General features: G+C 36.1%; 1 protein-coding gene across 3 annotated transcripts in view; it reads right to left on the minus strand.

The window, feature by feature from the left end:
• STAM2 (signal transducing adaptor molecule 2) overlaps window positions 1-22,473 on the minus strand; it is a 50,413-nt gene that overhangs the window by 18,162 nt on the left and 9,778 nt on the right. For all 3 annotated transcript variants that reach the window (XM_045868862.3, XM_064586548.1, XM_064586547.1), the window contains 6 exons: window positions 11,335-11,419; window positions 8,988-9,063; window positions 8,774-8,872; window positions 7,696-7,842; window positions 5,914-5,983; window positions 5,143-5,329 (listed from right to left, as the gene is read on the minus strand). In XM_045868862.3, coding sequence (XP_045724818.1) covers window positions 5,143-5,329; window positions 5,914-5,983; window positions 7,696-7,842; window positions 8,774-8,872; window positions 8,988-9,063; window positions 11,335-11,419 — 664 coding nt within the window. The remainder of the gene's footprint in view (window positions 1-5,142; window positions 5,330-5,913; window positions 5,984-7,695; window positions 7,843-8,773; window positions 8,873-8,987; window positions 9,064-11,334; window positions 11,420-22,473) is intronic.

Raw genomic sequence — 22,473 nt, forward strand, 5'->3', positions numbered from 1 at the left:
AGCACATCGTTTTTTCTACTGATTTAGGATATCCTATCTTTCAAACAGCAGGCTGCTATCTGTTCATGGGCAGATGGATCTGGATTCCATTCTGTTGAACTATCTATATACTTATTTACTACAGCTTATTAATAGGCCTTGATACTTGGCAGGGAAAGTACCTTCTCTTGAATACTTTCATATCTCCATATTAATGTTAAAATTAAAACGTTTTCAAGGTCTCTGAAAATAAGTCCTATTGGGATTTTAATTAGAAATGCACTGAATTTATGCATTAATATGGGAAAAATGAAATCTTTACAACATTAAAGTTTTCTTTACCATGAATATGGTATCTCTCTCCATTTATATTTAATATATTTGAGGGGCGCCTGGGTGGTGCATTCAGTTGAGCATCTGACTCTTGGTTTCAGCTCAGGTCATGATCTCAGGGTCCTGGGATCCAGTCCCGTAATGGGCTCCACACTCAGCACAGAGTCGGCTTGGGGTTCTCTCTCCCTTTCTCTCTGCCCGTCCCGCTCGTGCTGTCTCTCAAATAAATAAATCTTAAAAAAATAAACATACTATATATACTTATATTTCTTTATATCTTTCAAATAATTCTGTAACTTTCTCCATAAAGTCCTCACATATCTTTATTAGATTTATCCCTAGATCATTTATAATTATTACTAAGGAGAATGGCAATTTTTTTCTATTACATTTTCTAAAGAGCTGTGATTAAAGTACCCACTGATTTTTGTATGTTGAGCTTGTATCCAACAACCCTGATGAACTCTTACCAATTTTAATAGTTTGTCCATTGAGTCCCTTGGATCTTCTATATGGATAATCATAGAATCTAGAAATGATAATTTTGTCTATTCCTTTCCAAAAATTTGACTTATTGAATAGACATTCCTAAAAATGAAACTTCAGGATGAATTAACTCCTAGGACTCTGGAACATCATTTCATTTAAAAAGTACCACAAAGATGTGAGCTATATATCACCCAAATTCTTAAAACCAGAAAATAATTGACGTATTGACAATTCTTATGTCTGCAGATATCTATATAAAATGAGAAATTCTCTTACGTGCTTTTTTAAATTAAACATTCCATTTTAAAAAGGACAGCTGAACTCAGAGGAATTTTTATATAAAACCAGAAAACCCAACCTGTGAAATGGACATGTGGGTTTTATTTGAACCTATCAACAATTTTATCTGTAGCCTTCTCCAGTGGTCCTACTAATGTAAGATTATTTCCCTCCCAACCAGTACTACAAACTCCCTGATAAAGCATAAAAGTAGGCAAAACAACCAAATGCCATGTCAAAGCATGATGACTCCTTCCTAGCCCTAATCCAGCTCTATCTACATTCTCTCCATGGACAATCTTTTGATTCTTTGGAATGTTAATGACACAAAGTACTGTTCAATTTTAAATTTCTAAATTAAGGCAATTCAGCACTATAATTTTACATAAATTGTTTGATAATTAAATGCAGCATTTATATTTAGAGCTTTTTATATTAAGAAAAAGAATAAATCACAGCTGAAGTGAGTGAAAAGTGATAAAGACAGAAACTTTACTATCAATTAACTGATTATACAGCTAACACTTATGAAAGCCTACCAAAGAGGGGCCAAGTGACATCAGGTTAAACACTGAAGTTACAAAGCTAATGGAAACAGTTTCTGCCCTCAAGAATGAAAATCTAGTGCGGTATTTTTCAACCCTCCTGTACCAACTAAGAACATGTTACCTTGCTTTACCTTGTGGGATTTGTTTTCTCCTTCCCCCTTCCTCCCACCCAAGGAAGTGCTGACCCTCTTCAGAATCATATAGCCGGAGAGACATATGTACGAGCAATGCTATTATGTGCAGGGAGCTATAGCAGCACAGAGAAAGAACTTCTAACTATTGGAAACTAACGACAGAGAGTAAAGGCTGCTCAGAAGACGTGAAATCTGCATGGGTTTTGGATTAAACTGGCATTTGCTAGGAAGAAAAGGAAATTAGGGCTATGGAAATATAAATGACATCTGCTCTGCTGCCATTAAAATAAATGAAAACCTGAGTCTTTTAGGCTACTGACTTCTCAAATAAAACAACTTACTTGCTGACTTTTGTTTTTTTAAGATTTATTTATTTATTTGAGAGAGAGAGGGAGATTCCTCAAGAGAATCCCAAGCAGACTCCCCACTAAGTGGGGAGTATGACGTGGAGCTCAATACCACAAACCATGAGATCATGACCTGAGCTGAAATCACAAGCCAGACACTTAACTGAATGAGCCACCCAGGGGTCCCTTTGCTGACTTTTGTAATGACAGTGGCTCAAGATTAACTGATGCCTTTTTTATGGATATGATAATCATGTGAAAAACCACAAACATACAAATAATAAACCTGGAAATCTTGGTAATCTTGTGGGGAGGTTGTTTCCTTAAAATACCTTTTTAATTTAGGGAGCCAATCCTACTTGATTATTTGAAAGAGTACATAAAGAACAAACAAGGAGTGGTGAGATAAAGCTAAAAATGTAGAAAGTGAAAAGGTGGTTTTGTTTTTTCTTTTTTTGGTATATTCTGTTAATAAGAAATGTGTGCCTTTTCTATTAGTTCTGTGTTTCTTAAGCTGAGGTCCAAGAATGATGTATCTTCAAGGCACTTCAAATTCTACATATGAAAATTTTAATTTTATGCTTTCATTTCCACAGCAATATAAAAACAATGAATACAGTCATATTCTGGATCACCTAGATGATCTCTTTAACTGAAGACTGCCATTTAACTTTAGGACCCAAGTTTGCATTTGTGCTTAAAAATCTTGCCAGTGATAATCTATCACCCAGAATGACAACATTTAACCTACAGGTATTAATGAGCATATCTATGGAACTTTAAGATTGGGGTATCCTATCATTAAAATGACAGCAATCAATCTACATATTCCATCATATTCATGTTGAATCCTCCTAGAAGTTATAAAGAAAAAAGTTCTCTTTTGCAGTGTTAAGTCTCAACTGAAAATACTTTTATATGAGTCTAAGTTGTTAAATGACTTTGTGCTTAAACATGTGTGGAAAGACACATGCAGCACAGCAACATAACCCTTTACTCACTGCAAGCCTGTAGACTGCAGTAAGAGTATAGTGCCACGTGAACATCAATGATGTCAAGGGATACATTCGGTACTCACAACAGGTACAAAAGAAAAAGTCAGAGATTTGAGTTATCAAAACACAGGGTGGTACAGGGCTGCTGAAGGTAAGTGCTAAAGTACCTGTGCCATTAATCAGTACTCTACTTACTTACTTGTAAGTAGCAATTTAGTTTATTTTTTTAAAGACTTATTTATTTTAGAGACAGCGGGGAGTGGGGGAATGCGCAAGGGAGTGTGCATGAGTGGGAGGGGTAGGGGGAGAGGAAGAGAGAATCTGAAGCAGACTCCACAATGAGCACAGAGCCTGACTTGGGGCTGGAACTCATGACCCTAGGATCACAACCGGAGCCGAAATCAAGAATCAGTTGCTCAACCAACTGCACCACCCAGGAGGCTCCAAACAGCAATTTATTTTAGAATATTTTCTCACTACATAAAACACTCAAAATTTGTATCTTAGAGCAAAAACTACTCATATTGTAGTTTAGTCTCTATTCACTTCACAAATTCAATTTTCTAGTTGTATAGGAGTACCTGAAGTATAAGCTTAAGTTCTTTTGTGAATATTCTAACTAAAACTACACTAAGAAGCCTGACATTTCAGACTCTGTGTTCAGTCTACTGAACTACTTCTGCACCTTAATATTTATTTACTCTCATTCAGGGATGTGTTCCACTCCGAATGATTATTAAAAAAAAAAAAATTTAAAGAAGAAAAATGATTACTTTCTTGACTGCCTAAAAGACCTTCTTTTTCTTATTCTCAATTTCTTGCAAAATTTTTCCTATCCCATCAAAACCAAAGTTCACCTGAAATGAACCCCCTGGTTAAGCCTTCTTTCCCAGATGCTGTACCTGGTACAAATCTGGTCGCTACTGGACCCCAACATTACCTCTTTCATGGCATTCACAATCTGTATTCCATACAAATATCTACAGAAATTTTAACTCTAGTTAGTCTAGATTTTAGAAGACAGAACTGTGTCCTCATTCATTTTTTATATAAACAGAGCCTATTACATAACATTTTCTTAGTAACTATTCACTGTGGGAAAGTAAAACCATTTTGTGTATCTACTCATTTAAAAACGCACTAGACTAATATATCCTTACTAAGTTATTTATAACAGATACCAAATGCATCTGCAATCTCTGTTCGCAGCAACAAGCTGTTAGGAGTCACCCTTGCTAAATTTCATCAACTTCTTTTAAAACCAAAGTAAAAAATAGAATTAGGCCCAATAGAGACAGATCTATCCTTTTTTTAAAAGTTGAAGTGTAGTTGGCATACAATATTATATTAGCCTCAGATATACAATAGATCTATTCTTTACTATAACTTTAAATGATAGAGAAATTGTGAGGAAGAGTAGAGTAGCAAGTTAAGAATTGGGGAAGAACTGAGTGTAGCTTTTGGTTGCTTTTATCAGATAATATAGCTGGGGCGCCTGGGTGGCTCAGTTGGTTAAGCATCCGACTCTTGGTTTCAGCTCAGGTCTTGATCCCCGGGGTTGTGAACTCAAGCCCACCATTGGACTTTGAGCTGGGCGTGGAGTCAGCTTGAGATTCTCTACCTACTCCCTTCCTCTCCCTCTCTCCCGCTCTTAAAAAAAAAAATTAAAAAAAAAAATAATAATAATATAGCTGTATTTCTTCCTAAAGGCTGTTATTTTTGCCAGTAATTTTGATATACACAACTCCCCAATGTAAATGTATTCAGATGATGACATATTTATGCTTCACAACTATGATAAGCAACATTATTTAATACATCTTTTATCCAAGATATAAAAAATACTACCAAATTTAACAAAATAAGGAATTCACATCACCTAGTCTAACTTTTATTTTAGAAAAAAATTAAGGTATGAAAAGGCTCTATTATGATTTAAATACACCAAAGTCAAAGACCTGAATATCCAGGATTCTAAATAAAGAATATTATACTTAATAACTTCAAAATATTCCAGAAATAAAGATATAAAACTTACCTGTCATCCAAAACAATAATAATTTCACCATGTTTAAAGGTGAGTTCATTGTCCTCAACGGCTTCAAAATCATATAAAGCTCTCACTTTCCTTGCAACTTTATTATTTAACTGAATTTCTGCAGATGGATATAAGGATTTTGTTTCTGCATGCTGCTGCTTCTGTTCTTGCAATGATAATTCAATAGCTAATTTGAAAAATTGAAATGCAAGAAATGAAGAAGCCAGAATTAATTCTGATTTTTTTTAAAGTTTAATAATGTAATACTTAATAAGAATAAATGAAGTGAGTATTTTATTTGTCCAGTTAAATGCTAAATAGTTAACTTTCTTGGGACGTGGGAGGTCAGGGCAGAAAATCATGACTTTTTTTTTTTAAATAAAGTTTTTGCTCATTCCTTATTATCACAGTCTGTCATATACAGCAGCTATTATTTTTATAGCAAACAGATTGTGACATTATAATATGGGTAGCTTTCCATATAGGACAAGCCGTGAACATATTTCTGTGCTTGACTCATAACTTTGGCATTAAAGAAAAGGTGAAATGAAATCTCTTCAAAGGTAGGACATTAAATACATATTACTGACAAGGATTATGAATTAAATCAATATTGTATCATATCAATTGTTTTCCTTACTTTTCAGACCCTACTAGATTTGAGGTAAAATACTAAAAGTATACCCAGTTTGATTATAATTTTTATTTAAATAAATTGTTCTGGCAAGGATGTTTTAAGCAACACTAAATTATACATGCTTGAGCATTTACCTTTAGCTATGTCTTCATCTTCTTTGTTTTTGTTCGATGATGTACCATTCTTGGCAGCAGATGAGACAGTCTGTAAATGTATGAGTAAAATGAACACAGCCACCGTTTCAAAGAAAACACAAGCTCTATAATTACTTGCACATGTTAATTCTTTAAAAACTGATGAGTTTCTTTTAAAAGTGAAGTTCTTTGTAAAAATTTTAAGTAGCAGTTTTCAAATACTAAAACAAAACATCAGAATTTTCAAGAAAACATTATAAATTCACAAAGGGCACAAACTGATTAGATTTTGCATCCATCTTAGTATCTGATACAGAACATGGCATACAGAAAGTACTTAAATACGAATCTCTCCTGATTGTACTTCCCTGATCTCAACTGTCCAAGGTCTCTTATTCAGTGAGGGGCATCAAGCTCCACAAGAAGCGGCAGCAAGAAGCCATGATAATTATTGAAGAGAGAGGGCGGACAGAGACAATGGGTGCAGTTCTAGGAATACACGTTAAGCTCTCATTTAGTATTCATTGTACTTGAATCTTGGTGCTTCTTCAGGCACAGTAGAGGACTTAGGAAGGTCATGTTTAAATTTAAAGGCACGCAAGACAGAGACGTCCAGGATTCTGAACCATCAACCAGTTCTTTAAACACAGGTTTTTGACATACGAAGACAGAGCAGAAAAATGCTTGCTTTCATTACTTGTAAGGTTTTTGTCCCCAAATCCTTAGTTCTGGTCAACTCTAAAGATTCTTTCTGTCTCTTTAGTCTACAGTCTAAATTAAAATAAAATATACATTTCTCGCCCTCTTAGTTTCTTTCCCTAGCCCGTATCCTAATATGAAGTGGAAGGCAAGAGGCACCGAAGCAAAACTCAAGATAGCGTTCTTCTCCCACACTTAAATAGCCCACTCTGTGACTCATTATCCCTACCTCCACCCCTGTCCTACTAAAGCTATTCCCTACCTCCTCAAATAAATTTCTAGTCTTATAGTTCCACTCATCTATATGTAAGCCATTCACTCCACGCAAATTCACTCTTCAACAAACAGGTCTTGAGGTTTCTCAATTCCATGAATTTGTTCGTAGCATTCCTTCCCCAATAGGACCTCCTCCCTCCTATCTATTGGAATACATTCCAGTCTAAAAATTCTACCTCTTTACCATCCCAGTCTGTAGTTACCTCTCTCTTCTGGCATCTAGTCTTTGTTACCCCTCCCTCATCCATATGTGTCACTTACAATTTAGTTATTTTTCCCATGTATATAGCTACCCTCCACATTTACTATAAATTTTTCTTTTTTCTTTTTTTTTTTTTTAGATTTTATTTATTTGCGAGAGAGAGAATGAGAGACAGAGAGCATGAGAGGGAGGAGGGTCAGAGGGAGAAGCAGACTCCCTGCCGAGCAGGGAGCCTGATGCGGGACTCGATCCCGGGACTCTGGGATCATGACCTGAGCCGAAGGCAGTTGCTTAACCAACTGAGCCACCCAGGCGCCCCTTACTATAAATTTCTTAAACATAAGGGCTCCCTCATACATCTATGCCTTTTGCATGACTCTAGCCTTAAACAGATTATTTATCGCTGATTCACTTCTCAAAGTTCTGATATATAAAAGAAATTCCCTCAACAATTGAAACATCTACTAAATATAAGGCACTATCTCAGGCACCTGGAGAGGAGAGGTGGGAAGGGATGATTACGACAGACCTTGCCTAGTTTTTATATAAGATACATACCTTCAAAATAGTGTAAGGCCAACCACGGATCTAAATGAATCTCTTACCTGAGAACCTGCTGGAGGAAAGGTAATTCCTTCTTCCTTCATAGATTTAATAGTTGCAGATATTAGACTAAACTGAGGATCCTTCTGAAACTCTTCTGACCATTCCACCATTAAAGACTTAAGTTTTTCACATACTTTAGGATGAGCCTTTTAAAGGCAAGGCAAAGAAAGAAATAAAACTATGGTTAAAGTAAGTACTTGAATTATTTAACAGATTATCACCAAAATTCTCTTTAATTATACAAACATCAACAAAAGTCCACCAATCAATCCCTAGCCTCGATGAGTGCTTGATAAATGCCTGTTTTCGTTTTAAGATAGAGCTGTTTCTTGTAAAATTACCCTTTTAACATCAATTTCTAACTCTTACTATAATGACAACAGATCTTTTATACTCAGAGGTTATTTCTTCTATTTTTTTTTAATATGCTCAATATCAGATTAAGCTTTTTATATCAACTAAACTAAAATTCCTGGATTTTTGCCACTAATAGCAAGAGAAGCTTCAGAGTTTCTATCCCAAAGAAATCAGTAACAGAAACCCTATTGTGAAGCACCCCCAACCCTGCTCTAAAATAAAGGTCCTCTTTGCTTGTCATCTCTAGTGTGAATCAGTACAGCCGAGTGGTTGGTTTGGACTCTTAAGTTCTAGAAACCTGGATCTGAACTTCAGCCGTGCCACATACTAGCTGCATGACCTGGGACAAGTTACTGAACTTCTCTCTAAGCCTCAGCTTCTGCATTTATAAAATAGGAATGACAAGAGAATCTAACTTTTAAGGGTTATTAAGAGCATTAAACAAGACAGTCCATGTAAAACCCTTAAAGCAGTGACTGTTTACTAACTCTAAATAAAGATTAGCTATTATCACAAGTATATATGCTTTGGGAAGGAAAACAGTTTTTGGTGCTACAAATGAAAACATCAAGTTTTAGAACAGAAAGTTTATTTCATTTCAAACTTAGCTAAAAGTGATTTCATTCATAATACAACTTTATTAATGCTATACATAGTTAAAATGACAGACAGTGTATGTACTTTTTAATGACTTAAATTTCTTCTCTTCTTAAAATTTACCTTATTTTTTATCACAGCACGTACTTCTGTTGCAAAATCACGGGAACATACTTCTAAATGAAATATCTTTCCACAGTTTGCCACACAAGCCCCAAGAAGCTATTAATTAAAATAAAAAATCAATATACAAATGTTGAGATATTATCTTACTTAACTTACTGAAATAAATACACATTTAAAATTTGGGTCAAATAATAAGCTGACTTTTACTTACAGTTAACGCCTGCAGAGCAACATGAGGAACCTTATGATTTACCCTTTTCATTATGGCTTTTAGGCAATCTTTTGCTCTAAGAAAAAAATGAAGAATATTAAGCATTTATTCAGAGTTTCAACTTAAACATTAAAAATATAAGGCATTCTACTATCAAATAACTTTAAATTTAAAAATAAAATCCTGGGGCACCTGGGTGGCTCAGATGGTTAAGCGTCTGCCTTCGGCTCAGGTCATGATCCCAGGGTCCTGGGATCGAGCCCCACATCGGGCTCCTGGCTCAGCGAGGAGCCTACTTCTCCCTCTCCCTCTGCCTCTCTCCCTGCTCATGCTTTCTCTCTCTCACTCTGTATCTCTGTGTCTCAAATGAATAAATAAAATCTTTAAAAAAAAAAAAAAATCCTGCAAACTTCACTTCATTAAAGGAATACATCTGTAAAATGATTCCACATAATATTTTGTTCATAGAACTGCGGAACTCTAAAAAAAAAGGAGGAGCTTGTTGCAAAGGTTGTATATCCCATATCAAGAACCAAATAATTTCCTCTAAAAGAGAACATAGGCAGCAACCTCTTTGACCTCAGCTGCAGCAACTTCTTGCTAGACACGTTGCCAGAGGCAAGGGAAGCAAGGGCAAAAATGAACTACTATTGGGACTTCATCAAGATAAAAAGCTTTTCCACAGCAAAGGAAACGGTCAACAAAACCAAAAGACAACCGACAGAATGGGAGAAGGTATTTGCAAATGTCTTATCAGATAAAGAGCTAATATCCAAAATCTATAAAGAACTTATCAAACTCAATACCCAAAAAAACAAAAAAATCCAGTCAAGAAATGGGCAGAAGACATGAACAAACATTTCTCCAAAGAAGACATACAAATGGACAACAGACACATGAAAAAATGTTCAACATCACTCAGCATGAAAGTAATACAAATCAAAACCACAGTGAGATACCACCATACAATGGTCAGAATGGCTAAAATTAACAAGTCAGGAAACAACAGATGGCGGGGATATGGAGAAAGGGGCACCCTCTTACACTGTTGGTGGGAATGCAAGCTGGTGCAGCCACTCTGGAAAACAGTATAGAGGTTCCTCAAAAAGCTGAAAATGTAGTGATCCGAAGGGGAACCTGCGCTCTAATGTTTATAGCAGCAATGTTCACAATAGCCAAACTATAGAAAGAGCTTAGATGTCCGTCAACAGATGAATGGATAAGGAAGATGTGGTACACACACATACACACACACACACAACAGAATACTACTCAGCCATCAAAAAATGAAAATTTGCCATTTGTAACGACATGCATGGAACTAGAGGGTATTATGCTAAGCGAATTAAGTCAATCAGAGAAAGACAATTACCATATGATCTCACTCATATGTGGAATTTAAGTAACAAAATAGGGGATCATAGGAGAAGAGAGGAAAAAATAAAACAAGATGAAATCAGAGAGGGAGACAAACCGTAAGAGATTCTTAATCATAGGAAACAAACTGAGGGTTGCTGGAGGGGAAGGGGGTGGGGGAATGGGGGAATTGGGTGATGGACACTGAGGAGGGCATGTGATGTAATGAGCACTGGGTATTATATGACTGATGAATCACTGACCTCTACCTCTGAAACTAATAATACATTATATGTTAATTAAGTGAATCTAAATAAAAATTTTAAAAAAGAGCCAAATAATTTCCAAAAGATCAACACAAGAGAACTATGTCATATAAATTATCTTCTTGTTTCTTCAAGACAGATTTAGTGTTCAGACAGCAAATTCTTATCTTAAAAAAAAAAGTGCAAGTTACATAGTCTTCAAAGGTGTAAGTATAAACATGTATGAAGGTACCCTGAAAAGCTGTAATGTTAAATGCTTTTATCAGTCTTCTAAAGTATAATCAGTTCAGCTTATGTGCTGTATTCCCCCTACAAAAGCACCCTTATTTATATTCACTTTTTCATAATGATGTTATTATATTTACCTACTCATTATTGAAGGGCTTCTTCACTCTATTACATACGTTATTTATCTACTTCATTATTAAAAGACTCCCATACATGTCTAAGTCACAGGGGAATTCCCTAAATAACTAGTCTATTCATTGTTAACATGTGTCCCTAGTGCGTCAAAGCTTTATATATCTCAGGTTTTCAGCTGAACTCTTTGCCCCTTGTTCTTTCAGGAGGAGGTTAATCCCACAAATCTGGCCACCAGGATCTCTTAACTTTTGTCCCCCAAAAGTAAAGAGTAAAATTCCATTTTCCTTTCAAAGTTACATCAGGGAAAGAGACACAGGTTATGAAGCTCCTAGACATTCATTGGGCATGACGGGGACTCTTACCCATTAGGAGTGCTTCCAACTTTGTCACATATGTCCATAATAAGACTCCAATCTTCTGTAGTGTTGTACTCATTTGTGGCTTTTTCTATAAGATATCAGCATACACAAAAATTAGGACATGTCACACTTGACAATAAAATACTAAGAAAGGCACAGTAGTTAAGAAGCCCTTTTCTTTTGCCAAATATAAAAAACTGAAAAACTTAAGACAGAGTAATTTTACTACTTTCAACTTTAAATTTTAAAACTATATGAATTAAATGTTCTAAGGTACACCAATAAAATGTCTTCTAAATAGTTAAATAACACTAAATAAATTACAAATCATCAATAATCCTATCAAATTCTAATTTGGAAGAACGCCTTAAAAATGTGTCATCATTGGCACGCCTGGGTGGCTCAGTTAAGTGTCTGACTCTTGATATCAGCTCAGGTCCTGATCTCAGGAGTGTGAGTTCAACCCTGTGTTGAACTTAAAAAAAAAATAATAATAAAATAAAATAAAAATATATCATCATATAAGGAAATATGGATTAGACTCTTCACAAAAGCATTGCTTTTAAAGAGCAAAAAAGGAAAATGGATTAATAAAATATAGTAAATTCATACAGTTGGACGTGAAAATGAGTTATACAGAACTAAATGTACAAAAATGTATAAATCCCAAAATATAATGATTTGGTTTACACTGAGTTTAAAAAGCTAATAGTAGAATATATAACATTCACATAAACTTTTTTTTTTAAGATTTTATTTATTTATTCATGAGAGACAGAGAGAGAGAGAGAGAGAGAGAGAGAAAAGCAGAGGGAGAAGCAGGCTCCCAAGGAGCAGGGAGCCTGATGCGGGACTCGATCCCAGGACCCTGGGATCATGACCTGAGCCGAAGGCAGACGCTTAACCGTCTGAGCCACCCAGGTGCCCTCACATAAACTTTCTAAACAGCTTTACTGAGATATAATTCACATCCCAATACAATTCACCCGTCTAAAGTGTACAATTTGATTTTTTTAGCATATTCACAGACTTGTGCAACTATCACCATTATCTAATTCTAGAACATTTCATCACCCTAAAAAGAAATCCATACCCATTGGCAGTCACAGCCCAATGTCCCCCCATAACCCCCACCCTAGACAACCATGAATCCATTTCTATAAATTTGCCTAATCTGGACTTCTCGTATAAAGAGAATCATACAATATATGGCTTTTTGTGACTAGCTTTTATTTAGTAGAATGTTTTCAAGTTCATCCATGTTGACGCATGTATCAGTACTTGTTAATTTTATTGCTGAACAATATTCCACTGTAGATATGCTTCATTTTATTTATCCATTCACCAGCTGAACATTTGGTTGTTGTTCAGTTTTGTTTCATTTTTTAACTTTTTGGCTAATATGAATAATGCAATGTTGCTATGAACATTTCTGTACAAGTTTTGTGTGGTACATACTTCTCTCCTTAGTATATATCTAAGAAAAGTGCTGAGTTGTGTGGTAATTCTATGCTTAATTTTTTTAGGAACTTGGCAAACAGTTTTCTAAAGCAGCTGTTCCATTTTACATTCTCACTCTATATGAATGTTCATATAAAGTTTTAAAATATTCGAAAACACTATATTCTCTAGTGATACTTATATAGGTAGTAGAAATATTAATAAAATGCGTAATAGTGGTAAACATCAAACTGGAGATAGGATGGGGGGTATACAGGGGCTTACTTGTATTTATAAAGTTTTGTTTATTAAGTTAGGCACGGAATATCTAGAGATTATTTTATTCTCAGCATGTTTTTGTGGTCTGAAGCATTTCATAATTGAAATAAAAATTAAAAAGTAAGATTTTTAAAAAGCAAGATGAGAATATAATGACTGCATTACACTGCATTTTTACTTTTTTTTTTAAGATTTTATTTGTGAGAAAGAGAGAGAGAACGAGCACAAGCAGAGGGGAGCGGCAGGCAGAAGGAGAAGCAGGCTCCCCACTGAGCAGGGAGCCCAATGCGGGCCTCAATCCCACAACCCTGGCATCATGACCTGAGCTGAAGGCATGTGCTTAACTGACTGAGCCACCCAGGTGTCCCTACTCAATTTTTTATAAAATTATAAAATCAAGAAATACTTTTTTTTCTGCTGTTAGAGAGAGAGGGATATAAAAATTACCACTTTAGAAACATTGTTTAATCTTTTCCCTTTTTAATAAATTTATAATTTCAAATATGGCCAAACCTGAGTATTATATTCATATAGGCCTATCATAATAAGCAGGAAAGATGGTAGAAATCTAGAGCTATTCCTCTATTAAAGGCAAGGAATAATAAAAGAAGGCACAAAATGAACAGGCTTAGCAAACTTTGCAAGTAGGAAACAGAAATACAGAATCCAGTTAACCTGTTAAATGCTGGAACTCACTTTTTTTAAAAAAAATTATGTTATGTTAGTCACCATACATTACATCATTAGTTTTTGATGTAGTGTTCCATGATTCATTGTTTGTGTATAACACCCAGTGCTCCATGCAATATGTGCCCTCCTTAATATCCATCACCAGGCTAATCCAACCTCCCACCCCCCTCCCTTTTAGAACCCTCAGTTTGTTTCTCAGAGTCGAGAGTCTCTCATGGTTCATCTCTCCCTCCAATTCCCCCCTTCATTTTTCCCTTCCATCTCCTAATGTCCTCCATGCTATTCCTTATGTTCCACAAATAAGTGAAACCATATGATAATTGACTCTCTGCTTGACTTATTTCACTTAGCATAATCTCCTCCAGTTCCGTCCATGTTGATGCAAAAGTTGGGTATTCATCCTTTCTGATGGCTGAATAATATTCCATTGTATATAGGGACCACATCTTTTTTTTTTTTCTCAAAGATTTAATTTATTTGACAGAGATATAGCACAAGCAGGCAGAGCAGCAAGCAGAGGGAGAGGGAGAAGCAGGCTCTCCATGAGTAGGGAGCCCAATGCAGGGCTCGATCCCAGGACCCGGGGATCATGACCCAAGCCGAAGGTAGCCGTTTAACCAACTGAACCACCCAGGCGCCCCGCAACCACATCTTCTTTATCCATTCATCTGTTGAAGGGCATCTCGGCTCTTTCCACAGTCTGGATATTGTGGACATTGCTGCTATGAACACTAGGGTGTATGTGGCCCTTCTTTTCACTACATCTGTATCTTTGGCGTAAATGCCCAGTAGTGCAATTACTGGGTCATAGGGTAGCTCTATTTTTAACTTTTTGAGGAATTTCCACACTGTTTTCCAAAGTGGCTGTACCACCTTGCATTCCCACCAACAGTGTAAGAGGTTCCCCTTTCTCCACAACCTCTCCAACATTTGTTGTTTCTTGCCTTGTCAATTTTTGCCATTCTAACTGGTGTAAGGTAGTATCTCATTGTGGTTTTGATTTGAATTTCCCTGATGGCTAATGATGATGAACATTTTTTCATGTGTCTGTCAGCCATTTGTATGTCTTCTTTGGAGAAGTGTCTGTTCATGTCCTCTGCCCATTTTTTTACTTATTTGTTTTTTGAGTGTTGAGTTTGAAAAGTTCTTTATAGATCTTGGATACCAGCCCTTTACCTGTAGTGTCATTTGCAAATATCTTCTCCCATTCTGTGAGTTGCCTTTTTGTTTTGTTGACTATTTCCTTTGCTGTGCAGAAGCTTTTTATCTTGATGAAGTCCCAAAAGTTCATTTTCACTTTTGTTTCCCTTGCCTTTGGAGACATGTCTTGAAAGAAGTTGCTGTGCCCGATGTTGAAGAGGTTACTGCCTACTAGGACTTTGATGGATTCCTGTCTCACATTGAGGTCTTTCATCCATTTAGAGTTTATCTTTGTGTATGGTGTAAGCGAATGGTCAAGTTTCATTCTTCTGTATATAGCTGTCCAATTTTCCCAGCACCATTTATTGAAAAGACTATCTTTTTCCCATTGGACATTTTTCCTGCTTTGTCGAAGATTATTTGACCATAGAGCTGAGGGTCCATATCCGGGCTCTCTATTCTGTTCCATTGATCTACGTGTCTGTTTTTGTGATCACCAAGACAGCACAACATACCATGCTGTCTTGGTGATCACAGCTTTGTAATATAGTTTGAAATCAGGAGCTCACTTTTAAAATCCATCCAAATTGCTTGAACTATTAATGGATGGAAAGTAATTATTGTGACATATGTGTTGAAATGACAAGCCAGAGATTTTAGAACAGTAATACATTTTTGCCTACCGTAAGTTCTAGACTCAAGCACCACACTATGAGGTGGAAACATCTACTCAGGTCCAGCTTTTTCCCTTGTACAAAGATGACTAATTCTTCTACATGGGAAGTCAGACCATGCTGTCTATTTTAGAGGTTTAAAATACTTAACTAGGTCTTAATTACACACCTAATAAATTCAGTGACTTCAAAAGTACAGACCAGAAAAAAACTCCTAATTCTACCAACCTCTTTTGAAACTATGATGCTTATCTTTCCAGACTTTTTTCTACATGTATATGGAAAACTACTGAAAATACATAGAAACCTAAATAAAACAGAATCCTGTATGAGGTGGCTCGAAAAAGAGCACCCCAAAGCTGGTAACTCTATCCCTGCCAAAGTTATGAACAAGTTGAGAAACAAAACAAATAATAAAATATCACTGCTATTACTAATAGAAGCTGTAGGTGTACTAGACAAATGGGCTTGCTGATAGTGAACCTCAGAGGTGGGCATGCTTTAGCACTAGACAGAGGCTGACCTCTCCCTGCAGAGGTAAGCCCCTACACAGCTTATATGATAGAGGAGGAGATGAAAAATCACTCAACGGCTGTAGAAAGACTAGCTAGCTCCTACACATCAATGAAGTGCGTCCGTAGGGATAACTACTCTCAAATTTACCAATCAGATAAGTCATTACATCAAAGATGAAGTGACTTAAAGGAGAAAGAGCAGACTTAGGGTGACACGAACGGAATTCCCTTCTCAAGAAGGAAACCAGAGGTAGAGAAAAAGTATTTCCCACTAATACTTGTGATCATACTAAATATATCATTTCCTAAGCTGCATTTCCACTTATATAAACATCTATGTTCATAAATATAAACCTATACCAATACTTTTTAATAACTGCATGCTGTATCATTATATGCACAGTGGCCACAAAGTACCTCCTCAAGCTAGTGAGAAGTTATCAACACACTGTGATTTTAAATCCCTCAGGCTCTCTGTTATACTCACTGGTATCATCATACATATTGACGCCCCCACAGAATAAATGTAAAATAATTAAAAGAGGTTAGGATTTCATGCAGAGGCCCTTCTACAGATGCTGCATAGCATAAATACTTTGTCTATTATATGTCTCTACCCCACCTCTCTTCCTCTCAACCCCCAAAATGAATGTAAGCTCCATGATGGCAGGAATTCTTTGTTTTATTTACTATTATTATTTCTAGTGCATAAACCAGCATCTGGAGCACACAGTAGGGTACTCAGCAAACAGTGGTTTGATGAATAATGAATGACAGTTGCTCCTCCCTAAAACTTTGAAGTCTGTACAAAGTTTTGGACCAGCAAGAGCTTCTGGACCAGCAAGTTTGCTAAGCAAACATCCAAAGGGGCTGCATAGGATCAAACTTCACTAGCAACATCATGTGGCAACAAAAGGCAATAGCACTATTGGCCTACAGCTTTATAAGGTTCCAGTTCCCTGCTTTATTTACTAAAGAGGAATGACAATACCTTTGGCACTCTCAACCAAGAGACAAGGTAAGTAGGGAAAGGAATGTCTCAAGAGGGAAGCAAAGGGCTTCTTGTGCTGTGATGATCTAGAGTCTGAAGAGCAAATCACATGTATTATATGTGACTTGCCAGCTTCATGCTCATCTTTTCTTTGCTTTTAAGCTTTTTGTTTTTGATAGGGTTTTGTTTTTCCTGTACAGATCATTCTTTCTTTCTATAGCATCATTCGGTACAGTGTTTAGAACTACCTGAAGATTAAATATTCACCTATATTATCTTTTGAATATGTATTATTTCTCTTTTATAGGTAAATCTTTAGTCTCCCTGGAATTTCATTTGGCAAATGGAATGAAGTAGGGACAGAAAAATATTTTACTAATTATTTGTCAGTAGTTCCAAAATCAAGGATCTATCATTTCCTCTTTGACCTGTGAAGCCAGTATCATCATTTACCAAATTTTGCCAGTACACATATGCATGAGTACAAAGAGCTGAGTCTGATTTTAGACCATCTAATAACCTATTATTGATAAAACTCAACTTTTAATGATTATTTCTTCAATTTCAGCCTGTGATACACAATTAAATGTGAAACCTATTAAAGACCTACCAAAAACGCTTCCAACAATTTCAAAAATACCTAAACAGTATTTTTTACTTGATTTAATTTTTATAGAAAATGGAAAAATCCTGATTTGAATACTCTATCCAGCATAGTTTATGCTCTACAAATACAGGATTCGCAATTACTCTTTTAAAAAAGTAAAAAATCTGAAGACTTTATAATGGCCTGCCAAAAAGGACTTCATTTTTCAAGTGAACTAAATAACAGTTAAATTATGTACTTAGGAGTATTTTAAACTCCTGGAAAAAATTTTAAATATTATAATTAAGGAACCATTCTTGTACAGTATTGTCACTTTACCCAGTGTTAAGGCCATACCTCACATTATCCTGTGTCAAATGCATAGAGAGGAGAGAGAGTTTAAAAAGCCCTCCTGGGGCCTACATGCTAAATTTCCAGGGTTGGTGGGTGTAAGCCAGGTTTTGATTACTGCATATAAAGAGCCTCAAATACACTGAAATATTTCACAAAGATTCTAACAATATCACATTCAGTCCATCAATACCTATAAAGAACAAAAAGGCGCCCCCTCTACACGGTGCATTATGTTCAGCATACAATTTTAAAAACAATTCAAGTCTACCCATAAAACTTTTAATGAAATAGGCTCTACCAGTAATTTTTAAAACTTAATTATATAAAAGAAAAATGCTCATAAGACATCTATAATGCTCCTCCTACTATGTTTGGAAATAAAAACTCATGACTGGTCTGCTTCCAACCACAGCAGAGTATCTACTACCAGATTTGTTATTCTACCAAAAAAAAGTACAAAACAGGCCACAATATATGAGGCAACTGTGTTCAGGAAATGAATAACAGGCAGTGCAGGACTGAGATCTCTGAGGGAAGGGAAATATGAAGGCCCCACGATGGCCCAAGATTTTGCCTGGGAACACTCTCCTGTCCCAACACAAGGGGAACTAGCCCAAGCAGAGCAGCTGGGATAAACAGACCAAATATCTGAGCACCAAATTTCTGGGATTTAACATGGGTCCTTGGTCAAGGGCTAGGCAATTTGAATCTCTATGAAGTCTAGCAGAGATCACCTGCTATCGGGCTGGAAGGTCTGGCAGTGCAGGGAGTCCTCGGAGTTCCTGCTTATTATGGACTGAACGTTTGTATCCCCACAAAATTCAGATATTCAAGACTCAACCTACAGTGTTGCTGTATTTGGAGACTGAGCTTTTATCTAAAGGTTAAAGGAAGTCATGAGGGTGGGGCCCTGATCCAATAGGATTAGTATCCTAATAAGAAGAGACAACATGGAGCTCACTATAATCTCACTATCTCTCCATACAAGCACAAAGAAGAGGTCATGTGAGCACACAATGAAAAGGCAGCCATCTGCAATCCAAGGGAAGAGACATTTCAAGATGGTTGACCTTCATATCAAGAGACCAATCCTGCTGGGACCTTGCTCTTGGACTTCCAGTATCCAGAACCGTAAGAAGATAAACTTGTTGTTTAATTCATCTAGTTTAACGTATTTTGTTATAGAAGCCCAAGTGGACTAATACTCCCTGCAACCAGAGTAGAGAGAACATTTCAGGCATTCAACTGAAACACAAAAAGAGAGTAAAGGTCCTCTGTAATTTAGTACAATATCAAAATGGGCCTGCCTCACAAAGAAAATCAAACCTAACAAAAACCTAAAAGATCCTCCCATAACTACATGACAGAACAAAATTCAACACTCTTTAAAGAAAGACAACATATCCTAGCCTCTTTACAAAGAATAATCATCACCAACAGCATAATATAAAAAATCACCAGTATACGAAAAAGTATCCCATAATCAAAATATAAGTAATAATAAAAAAAGATAATAGCATAATTCAAATATCAGAATTAGCCCCCCAAAAAAGTACTTTAAAGCAGGTATTATCAAGAACTTAAAGCAAAAGATGGTCATAATAAGTAAGTAGATGGTGAGTGCTCAGCAGAGAAAAGGGAACTATAAAATTAGAATTTCTCGAACTAAAAAGTAGGATTATCAACTAAAAAATTCACTAGAGATGGGCTTCAAAACAGACTGGAGACTGCAGAAACAGTGAATGTAAAGAAAAATCAACAGCAGTTATCAAATTTGAAGAATAAAAAAATTTTAACTGAACAGTCTCAGTATAATACTAACTTTTTAAACTTGCTATGTAACAAATTACTCCAAGTTAGTAGTTTAAAACACCACCCATTATTACCTATAGTCCTATAGTTAAAATCTAGGTATGCTTGGCTGGGTTCTATGCTCAGAGTATTACAAGACTTCTTATTGGGGGGTTTGGTGTTACTTAACTAAAACATGGTTAACTAAATTCACACATACTGGAACTATATAAAATGAGGACTATCTGTACATTAAAGCAGAGTTTAAATCCTTCCTCAAATGTGCATGGAACTATCAAAACCTGGAAATAATTTAGGACAATATACACAGTATATTCTCTAAATACAATGTTTTTTGTTTTTTTTTATTAGACCAAGTATAATACCCAACCACATGGAAATTAACAATCAGGAATATAATTACCATTATAACAAAGAATACACAAATTTGTTATAATTAGTATACAACATATCAGTATCTTTTTTTTTTTTTATAGATTTCATTTATTTATTTGTCAGAGAGAGAGCAAGCACACAAGCAGGGGAAGAAGCAGGCAGAGGGAGAAGCAGGCTCCCCGCTGAGCAAGGAGCCCAATGCGGGACTCAGTCCCAGGACCCTGGGATCATGACCTGAGCTGAAGGCAGACGCTTAACCAACTGAGTCACCCAGGCGTCCCAACATATCAATGTCTTGAGACGTGACTCAACCAATGCTTAGATGTTAGAGGAAAAATTGTGTTTTATGTATTAATACAAAAAAGACCAATTATTTTTATACCTTATAGTAGTTTAGGAGAAAACTGGAAAAAATTTTTTTTCAATAGTTTCCAGCAATAACTAGAAAATGGAAAGTAAGTAAATGACTAGAATTCATTTTTGGCATCTAACAGGAAACCACAGCTCACAGCTTTTACTAAAGATACAAAAATGTTCTTTCTTTGGACCAATTCATTATGAACTAAATAATTATTATATTTTTTTGATCTTTTATTTTTTTTTAAGATTTTATTTTTATTCATTTGACAGAGAGACAGCGAGAGAGGGAACACAAGCAGGGGGAGTGGGAGAGGGAGAAGCAGGCCTCCCGCGGAGCAGGGAGCCCGACACAGGGCTCGATCCTGGGACACTGGGATCATGACCTGAGCCGAAGGCAGACGCTTAACGACTGAGCCACCCAGGCACCCCCTAAATAATTATTGAAAATGCAGGAGAGCCAATTCTTTCTAGTTTATAAATAAGTCATACATGTTTAATGATGAAAATAATTATATATACTTGTTATTAAGTTTCTAGACCACACAATTTTTGTGTAAATTTAGACTAAAGTATTTATGTCCAAAAACCTCAACCTGATAGATAATAAATATTTCATCACTTTCTCTGACTTTAATAACAACCACACTTAGCATTCTAGAATATCTGGGTTTAGCATACATTTTCTCATTTACTCCTCCCTCCTTATTTAATGTTTTGGTTTGTTTGGGTGTATTTCACTGATGCAAATCTTTAGTTTACTCTGGGGAAAGCAGTAATATAAATTCTACCTTAAACTGTTCATTATCTTTTTTTTTTTTTTTTTACACTGTTCATTATCTTCTAAAATGAAAACCAACTTACAGCTCTTAGTACTGAATGGTACGTAATAACTGAATTAAGAACAACCGTAATAGCTTCAAAACATTTTATATATGCTAAACCACTTACACTTCAATCAAATGAAGTAAGGATTCCCCATTTTATAGATGAGGAAACAGACACAGAAAACTAGCGCAAGGACAGAAAGCTAGTAAGTAGTTAAACAGGGACTTCAGTCTGGGGCATTTGACTCAGGGTATCCTCAAACTGCTGCTTGAGCACAATTTTTGTTCAAAACTGCTAAAGTGAGGCGCCTAGGTGGCTCAGTCATAAAGCGTCTGCCTTCGGCTCAGGTCATGATCCCAGGGTCCTGGGGTCGAGACCCACATCGGGCTCCCTGTTCCGCAGGAAGCCTGCTTCTCCCTCTCCCACTCCCCCTGCTTGTGTTCCTGCTCTTGCTATGTCTCTGTCAAATAAATAAATAAAATATTAAAAAAAAACCAAAAACTGCTAAAGTAACTCTTCCCAACAAGTTAGTTTTCAGTTTCCCTATGTGCAAATATTTTAAATATACTGAATAGGGCAAATGCAAATTCAAGTCTTGTTTATAAGGAAAGGACCATCTAATATCATCTAACTTACATCCACATCATCTAAAAATACAATATATTTAAGAGCTTCTCAATCTGGTGGAATACAGAAGAGTGACTGACAGTCTTTTGACTTCACACTTCACTAGCATTTTTGGGGGGCACGTAGGACAGTTAGGAAGGAGAGGAAAAACCACATCAAAATCATCTTTTACTGCCTTGTAATATTGTAAACCATCTATTAAAAAGGCAAAAGGTCTAGGACCAGCCTTTATATTCCTGCAAGTTCACTTTCTTCCTGGCTGATACTTCCAACATGCCCTCTCTAAACCTGTCAGGTGACACCCATGCATGCTCCCAACTCCACAAAATGGGCATGCTCATTTCCACACTCTTACATTAGGGAATAGGGAAGAAACAGAAATGTAGTTAAGCATAATTTTTATTGTAATAGACCTATCAGGAAGCTTCATAGCTTCCTGCAAGATATCCTGCAAGATGGCTGGAGAAAAGGAAA

The sequence above is a fragment of the Mirounga angustirostris genome, unplaced genomic scaffold, assembly GCF_029215605.1.
Source record: "Mirounga angustirostris isolate CCGP_5_RB_7025 unplaced genomic scaffold, mMirAng1.0.hap1 SCAF_3, whole genome shotgun sequence".
NCBI lineage: Eukaryota > Metazoa > Chordata > Mammalia > Carnivora > Phocidae > Mirounga > Mirounga angustirostris.